At 42.1% G+C, this 9,154-nt stretch overlaps 1 protein-coding gene across 1 annotated transcript; it reads left to right on the top strand.

Annotated features, from left to right (window-relative positions):
- Positions 1–2,714: 2,714 nt before the first annotated feature.
- On the top strand, positions 2,715–8,629 carry LOC311120849 (sperm-associated antigen 6-like; the record flags this gene model as incomplete). Its single annotated transcript, XM_084195410.1, has 11 exons — positions 2,715–2,739; positions 2,892–2,987; positions 3,140–3,306; positions 3,978–4,161; positions 5,088–5,293; positions 5,473–5,646; positions 5,818–5,970; positions 7,513–7,704; positions 7,870–7,986; positions 8,285–8,430; positions 8,566–8,629. 11 exons carry the CDS (start codon positions 2,715–2,717, stop codon positions 8,627–8,629), a joined length of 1,524 nt encoding a protein of 507 aa, XP_084051536.1.
- Between the last annotated feature and the right edge of the window lie 525 nt (positions 8,630–9,154).

Raw genomic sequence — 9,154 nt, 5'->3', positions numbered from 1 at the left:
GCCAACAACACAGCTAACACAATCACTTCAAACTGAAGCTGGAAAGACTGAAAACTAGCTGTATTTTGTTTCGTTTTACCTGTTTTCTATTGACAAGTCTTTGTGTATGTCCATAAAAATGATGATGATTCATGATTTCGACTGGCTGAGAAAATCTGCCTGCCTGTCTGGTCCCGACTCCCGACCCCTACACGTTCATTACAATGGGACAGCTGGAGATTGAATTTCAATATTGAAACAATGTTGCAAATGTCAGAGAGACAGACCACAAGTTTTATACAAATCTCTGCTATTGAAAACCAATTGCTAGTCTAAAATAAATGGGAGATGATGTCTAGATGCTTTTTACAGTGGAGATCAAGTTTATAAATTGTCTGGCTGGGCTGATGAGACAGTGGATTACGCAGTGAGATGGAACAGAGTAAATAGGCATTTCCACATCATAGATTTAGCCGGTGGTAACTTGTGGAATAGACACCGGCTGGAATGCGGTTTTAACCAATCAGCGTCCAGAATGAGACCCACCCATTGTACAATAACTTATAATGCCTGGTGATGTCATCAAGCAGGCCAAAACTCCACCCATGCAAAACAAGCTGAAATATCAGGCGGTCTTTTCAAAAAGCTCTTACACTAAAAGGGTATCATCATAATTTTCACAATTTCAAAGTATTATTCCAACCTCAAAGTGTGAAAATATATATAAAACACAGGAAAATCCAGTTTTTGACTGCACAGCCCCTTTAAGCATTTTTCATCATTTTCATCTGTTCATCCACAACGAAAAAAGATAAGATCATGTTCTTAGATTTTATTTTGAGATAAACTCAATGAAACTAAACTACAGGCCTCAGATATGTTATCCTGAGGTAAATTATCTTTCTCTTCAACCAGCGTCTTCAATCAGATAACATTCCATTTAAATCTGACAAATATTTCGATGTAATTTAACCTTTTATACGACGTTTGCAATAAACCTATTTTATAAATCTACCGGCCTACATATTGAGCTCCTGAATGTAATGTATGTTTTAGTAAGTCTAGGCCTAATGACTCAGCTATAGGCATATAGGTATGGTAACTGCAGATAAAATTGCCTACTTTGTCAAATAATTAGATACAGACCCTACTAGGAAATTGCCTAAATTGCTACGAGTTATTTACATCTAATTAGCATCAATAAATGAAAATTCCATGTAAACACAATTTATCTGTGCAATGGAAAGGGCGATTTTGATATTGATTATAATTACTTATAAACATTTTCCTTTTTGATTATAGGCCTATGCACAGCACAATTTTAAAACAGTGTTTGTGAACATTGTTTTATTTTGTTTTTATTTATTAATTGATTGCATGGCTAATTCTTTATAATCTCTTTCCCCACTCATTCCTTATCTGACCAAGATTTGGATTTACTGATTTACTCAAAATATATATATAATATATAATTCATGCTACATTTCAAAGGATTATTTCCCAAGTGGACATACATTAGGCCCATGCATTAGCCTAATATTGTTTATTTTTACATTCTGCTAAAATATGTCGCCATGAAACAACTTTGCTTTTTCATCTGTTGCTTTTTATTAAAAACAATTAAATATTGCCTACATATATAAATTGTTTTTAATTCCTGGTAAAATAAAATAAATATGTAAAAGTTTCAAACGTATGGTTTCTGTTGTAGACGACAGGATACAACATTGGCTTCATTAACTTGTCTAATAATATGTGAGACACTTTGGAGGTGTGCACATTAGCCTGACAGGTCTGTAATAATGTAGGCTTCGCATACCATCAATGTGGTTGAGTATTTCCCTTCTCTTATCTATTATTCCTTACGTTCATTCCTATTAGCATAACGCTTAATTTCAGCATAACTGTCGCTTAAACCTTATAGTCTTATGTTTGATGTCGGTTGCGGCACAGCCCCTTTCTGTCATCATATAGATTGGCTATAAAATAAAGGAAAAATAAATGTAGCCTATCTTTCTATGATTGCATAAATGTACAGCCTTGTAGGCCTATTTATTCAATGCAGAAACCTGGGCAACAATGTTGCTCTACGAGGTGATAGGCTATCCCACCATGGTGGCTCCATTGTTACAAACGTTTTAGTGTAACCATTCGAATCTTCAAAGTAACATTGTAATTATGATATGACTAGCTTTTTTTTATGTGCATAAAAGTGCGAGCGCATGTGAGCTACCACTATGTTGCATCTTTCAACATATAGAAAGAAAGAAGTCTTCTTCTCTCACTTGGCAATATATTTTTGCCGGAGCGACACAAGGGAAAGCACAAACAGAAGGGTCATCACTAGCTTCTATTGAGTCATTGTTCTATACCCACAGAGTCATAAACCTCTCCCATTTCAACAATTCTCTTCTTAAAATGTGATTTTAAACCTAACCCTAACATTAACCTTAACCACACGGATAACTTTATGCCTAACACTAACATTAAATGAAGACCAAAAAGCTAATTTTAGAGGGGCACGAGCGCTGAACAACCCCTGCTTTTGCTTCCGGTTTGTCGCTAGGGCAACAGTAACAAGCTAACCTAAACGTGAGGCTGCAAGACCGAGACAGACGCTGCACCGCACTGTTAACAGCTGCTGTTTTAGGGAAAACTAACAAGCAACAATATTATTGTTGCAGTTACATATTCATAAGAAAAGTTGCGTTTTATTTTTTATCAAATTTGTAATCATGAGTCAACGACAGGTTTTACAAGGTACGATCATTCGTAGTTGCACGTTTTCAAGACTGTTTTCGAAGCTGTTTTGAATTAACCTCAAGAGTAAAGTTAGTGCCAGACAAAACTTAGCTAAAGAACATCAGTTGACATTTTTTAATACTAATGAATCGTTCATTTCTCTCTTTTAGTGTTTGAGCAGTATCAGAAATCAAGGACACAGTTTGTGCAGACTATTGCTGAGCTTGCAACAAGACCGCAAAACATTGAAACTTTACAAAATGCTGGTAAATTGGGACTTGGGTACCCATTTCTGTATATATGTATTTTTTCAAATCAATATTATATTTTAGCTGACTTTCATTTATGTGCTGATCACATTTCTATCGATAACTTATAACAAGACAGAATTCCATTCCTACATGTCCCCCCTCTCTAGGTGTGATGTCCCTGCTGCGGCCATTACTGCTAGATGTGGTTCCTACCATCCAGCAGACAGCTGCTCTGGCTCTGGGAAGACTGGCCAACTACAATGACGACCTGGCAGAGGCCGTCGTCAAGGGAGACATCCTCCCACAGCTCGTCTACTCCCTGGCCGAGCAGAACGTATGTCTGTGTGTGTCTGTTTGTCTCTGTGTGTGTGTGTGTGTGTGTGTGTGTGTGTGTACACCAACATACACTCCCTCATTCACCCTGCTGAATGGTGTCCCTGACCCTGAGAGTGTGTTGGCATTGTACCCTGGGCAGGGGGCCACTCCAAAGGCTAAAGCACCCTTCACACCACAGCAGGGCCTCTCTATCTCTATCTGCCTTCTCACAGGGGTCTGCATGCATAGTCAATGCTCTGAATGGAAACTCGCTTAAAGGTGCAATATGCAGAAATCGCTCCGCCATTTTCTGATTGCTAAAATTCTAATAGTTCGCCTAATTTCAGTTTATGTGACAAAACAAGCAGAGAATCATTGTACCATCTAAACTGCTGTGAAATATATTTTCAATAACCAAAAAAAAGGCGAACTATAAGAATTTTAGCAACCAGGAAATGCCACAGCTATTTCTGCATAGTGCATCTTTAAGAAAGAGAAGCATAGAAATAGTGCATATAGAGCAGCTCTATCGCTTCTTAGACCAGCTTTCAATGCGTGACAAATCTACAACTCACATTTCTATGTGAATTTGGTCAGGTCGCCCAAAAAGTTACATATTGCAGCTTTAAGAGCATCTGCTAAATGTGTATTAAACGTTTTTTCCTCCCATCTGCGTGTGTGCATGTGTAGAGGTTCTATAAGAAGGCAGCTGCGTTTGTCCTGCGTGCGGTGGCCAAGCACAGCCCTGCTCTGGCCCAGGCCGTGGTGGACTGTGGAGCGTTGGACGCTCTGGTCATCTCTCTGGAGGAGTTTGACCCTGACGTCAAGGAGGCTGCCGCCTGGGCTCTGGGATACATTGCACGCCACAACGCACGTAAGGACATAGTATACACAGACCAGGGGTTTGAACCGGTTCAGGGAACAGAACAAAGCACCTATGCAAATCCTTCACCCTGACACTTAGAAACTTATTCCAGTGTCTGCCTGCAAGCTGAAAATCTTTACCAGTGTGTGTGCGTGTTTAGGCTACCTGCCCCTCCCCCCCATAGGCTACTGTACTGACGTTACAATCGTGATTCAGAAGATAGGGTGAGAGATTTTTATTAGCTAGAGAAGAATGGATTAACTTTTTCAATGCTAGTTAAGGATACTATAGGCTTATTAATAACATTTAATGTTGGATTTATTAACTACAAAAAGGTAAGATGTGTTTTTAATTCTGGTGCCACTCTGCACACACAAACTTGTTATCTAGCTAGCTCAAGCTTGTTAGCTAGCTAGCTCAAAGGACATTTAAAGTTCCTCCATAGAAGCCACTCCTCCAAGGTATAATTATGTGGACCTAATTCAGATCATGTATGTCATAACAAGATGCCCAGAGCTTCAAGCCTCCTCCTCAACCCTCTCTCGCTTTCTCCCAACCCGCAAAATGTCAGTCGCATCTTGCGCCATAGGGTACACTTGTCTGTCCATCACGCATGTAAACAACTAGCTTGCCTGCTCTATCCACACTGATTGGTGAAGTAAAGAGCTAAATGTAAAAAACTTGATTTTACAGGATAAAAAAGGAACAGAAAGGAACAATATAAACCAGTACTTTTTTGGGGTTCGACCCGGTTCAGAACTTTATTTTGCTGGTCGGAACAGTTGAACGGAACAAAAAAAATATTGGTTCTGTTCAGAACGAAACGATTGGAAAATCATTTTGGTTCCAACCCCTGACACACACACACAAGCAACTCACGTACGGACACACACACCACACATACACACTAACACCCCTCTCTTCTCTGTATGTAGACCTGTCTCAGGAGGTAGTGGATGCAGGAGCCGTTCCTCTGCTGGTGCTGTGTATCCAGGAACCAGAGGTGGCCCTGAAACGCATCGCTGCCTCGGCCCTCAGCGACATCGCCAAGCACTCACCTGAGCTGGCTCAGACTGTGGTCGACACTGGCGCCATCGCACACCTGGCCCAGATGATCCTCAACCCCGACGCCAAGCTGAAGGTGAGGGGGCAGGAACATTGAAACAAAATAAGGCTTACCCAGGTTGACACAGTCATTATGTTGTCAATATAAACACACATAGATGAGGTTAGATTAGACATTACAGTCCACTCTCTTTCCTCACTCCCCTTCTTCACTTCCTCTCCCCTGTTCCCCCCCCCCCCCCTCCTTCCATTCAGAGGCAGGTGTTCTCTGCGCTGAGTCAGATCAGTAAGCACTCAGTGGACCTGGCCGAGATGGTGGTGGAGGCAGAGATCTTCCCTGCTGTCCTGGCCTGCCTCCGAGACCCCGACGAGTACGTCAGGAAGAACGTCACCACGCTGATGAGAGAGATCACCAAACACACACCTGAGGTACACCCACACACACCAAACATCAGAGGTACACAGACACTACACACACCACACATCAGAACACACACTCACCTACACCAAACACACACTAGGGGTACCAAACTCCCTAACTCCCTACCATATTCTCACATGTGCCCCTACCCTCGCCTGAATGTGTGTGTATGTGTACAGCTGTCTCAGATGATCGTGAACACGGGTGGTGTGGCGGCGGTGATTGACTACCTGGGTGATTGCCGTGGTAATGTGCGGTTGCCAGGGATCATGATGCTTGGATATGTGGCTGCTCACTCTGAAAACCTTGCCATGGCCGTCATCGTCTCTAAGGTATGTGTGTGTGCCAGGGTTGGGGTCAATTCAGAATTTCTGAATTTAATTAAATTCAAACAATGAATTTGAATTAAATTTGAATTGGCCACACCCCACAGGAAGCAGAATTTGAATCAAATTTGAATTGAAGGAAGTATAATTGAATTCAAAGCAATTCAACTGAGATGTGAAACATGAAAGTCTCATTAATTTGACAAATATTTTATCAAAAGGATATGCCACTCATTAACGCAAAGAATACACATACCATTTCAAATATTAGTTTGATTATAACTATAAGATGTCAAACAGTGCTTTTCTTTGTCATGAGATGTTAGATTGGGGACTCCCTAAAAACACCCCTCTTCAATACTGCTACGACCGGAAGTGACTTTTCGTAGCTGGTTAGGAGAGCATTTTCGCTAACCTTAACTCTTTTCCTAACCTTAACCTAATTCTCCTAACCAGCTACGTTAATTCTCCTAACCTGCTGCGTAAGTTCTCCTAACCAGCTATGAAAAAGTCACTTCCGGTCGTAGTTGTATCGAAGTGGCGTGTTTTTAGGGAATCTTGTTAGATTGTTCAAATCAAATTGTATTTGTCACATGCGCCGAATACAACAGGTGAAATGTTCCATTTCATACTGCAGTGTTTGATCTAATGCATTCTGGGGATTTTTTCTTCTTCTGATATTTATAAAATTAAGGGAATTATGAATTATTATAGACAACCCATAACATGATCTTAGCACATTTCAAGACCACTGTAATTATTTAAAAATAGTTTTAGGAGAATGAGCTTTAAAAAAACGAAATGTTTCAACCTCATGCTACATGGTAGTGGTAACCATACATGATTTCTATGGTGATGTGTAGAATAAATAAGCCATTTGAATTGCTTCCGGTGGGGTGTGGCCAATTCAAATTAAATTGAAATTCAATCATTTAATTGAAATTTCAAGAGCAATTCGCAACTCAATTTAGAATTGACCCCAACCCTGGTGTGTGCACTGTGCATCGTCTCCAAAGTGTGTGCGTTTGTGTGTCCACTGTCTCCAAGCTGTGTGCGTTTGTGTGTGCACTGTCTCCAAGCTGTGTGCGTTTGTGTGTTGACTGTCTCCAAGCTGTGTGCGTTTGTGTGTCCACTGTCTCCAAGCTGTGTGCGTTTGTGTGTGCACTGTCTCCAAGCTGTGTGCGTTTGTGTGTCCACTGTCTCCAAGCTGTGTGCGTTTGTGTGTCCACTGTCTCCAAGCTGTGTGCGTTTGTGTGTCCACTGTCTCCAAGCTGTGTGCGTTTGTGTGTGCACTGTCTCCAAGCTGTGTGCGTTTGTGTGTGCACTGTCTCCAAGCTGTGTGCGTTTGTGTGTGCACTGTCTCCAAGCTGTGTGCGTTTGTGTGTCCACTGTCTCCAAGCTGTGTGCGTTTGTGTGTCCACTGTCTCCAAGCTGTGTGCGTTTGTGTGTCCACTGTCTCCAAGCTGTGTGCTCTCCTTTTCTACCTCTCTCTCCTTCATAACCTCTCTCCTGTCCTCCCTGGTTGTTGTTGCTCCTCCGGCCCTGTAGGGGGTGCCCCAGCTGGCCATCTGTCTGTCTGAGGAGCCAGAAGCACATATCAAGGCGGCAACAGCGTGGGCGTTTGGCCAGATTGGCCACCACACCCCGGAGCACGCCAGGGCCGTTGCCACGGCTAACGTCCTGCCCAAGTTGCTGGCCCTCTACATGGACACAGACAGCTCCGAGGACCTGCAGGTCAAGGTAGGGTCATAGGTCATTGTTATTACCAGAAGCCTGTGTAGTAGGCACAGGATGCTACTGAAGCTCTTACTGAACATTTCTGAGGGTTATAAGTGCAGCAGACAGTAAACGGACCATAACATATCCTGTATCATCCTAAATCCTGACACCCCCCCCCACCCCCAGGCTAAGAAGGCTCTGAAGAGTATCCTACAGAAGTGTAACTACCTGCCTGCTCTGGAGCCCCTGCTCTACGAAGCTCCCAGCAACATCCTCAAACACGTCGTCTGCCAGTTCAGCAAGGTGGGGGCGTGTTTGTCAACTCTTATTTACATAAGCCTCTTCACACTACTAGGTATCACAGCCTAATAATGTTTAAATCCAGTCTAGGTCAATTTAAACCGTTTTTGAGAAATTATAGTTTCATTAGTTCGTTTTAAAAGTGCAATTAAATCCAAGATTAGGCTTAATCTCTGTCCGGAAAACCTGCCTGGTTTGGTTCAGACAGTCCCGGAAGTTCAGACAGTCCAGGAAATCCAATGCCTTGTATTCCCTGTATCCCTCCTCTCCCCTCCCTCTCCTCTCCCCTCCCCCTCTCCAGGTGCTGCCCCGTGACAGCAACGCTCGTCGTCTGTTTGTGACCAGCGGAGGCCTGAAGAAGGTTCAGGAGATTAAGGCTGATCCTGGATCTGCCCTGCAGGAGTACATCAACTCTATCAACAGCTGTTACCCTGAGGAGATAGTCAGGTACACACACACAAGCCACGTCATTTACTAATTTACTGGCTATAACATCAGATGAATCTAGTGTGTTTCTACTACCAGGCATTCCCTCACCCCCAACCCAACCCCTTTGTTGTGTCCTCTGTCCTCATGCTGTAGATACTACTCCCCCGGCTACTCAGAGACCCTGCTGGAGCAGGTAGAGAAGTACCAGCCTGTCTGAGGGTCTGGGGAGATATGGGCTCGCATCCCCTCGTTACTGACACTGAATGTGAGATTACGATTTTACCGTTTCACCCTCATCCATGAATATGAGGACTGAAGACTATATAAAACTATCGTTTATTATCGCACTGATTATGTTTTCTGTCTTTGTTTCAATGTGTATATGCATTGATCATAGCTGAGTAGACCTATGTGAGCATTTGAAGAGGAATGACAAAACTTCATCATTAATTTGTTAAACAAGTAATTTACTAGTACCATTGAACCATTGTATATCCACCTAGTTTTGTGTTTTATGTTAATATTCAGAGGGTTTTATATTTAAAGGATATATGATTGCACGTTTATGGTGATAGAAACACAATCATCCAGCATGCAGGTATAATAAAAAATAAAATAAAGATAATACCATGAAAAAAATCGTTCAAACAGGTCAGTGAAAATAAAGATTAACCCAATATTAGATACGAACTCTGCTGTTTTATTTCCACCTTAAAATAATGTTTCCTAGGAGGACGAAGGA

The sequence above is a fragment of the Coregonus lavaretus genome, assembly GCF_964263955.1.
Source record: "Coregonus lavaretus genome assembly, contig: HAP1_SCAFFOLD_975, whole genome shotgun sequence".
NCBI lineage: Eukaryota > Metazoa > Chordata > Actinopteri > Salmoniformes > Salmonidae > Coregonus > Coregonus lavaretus.
The sequence above is the reverse complement of the archived record's forward strand: the minus strand, read 5'-3'. Positions and strand labels throughout refer to the sequence as shown.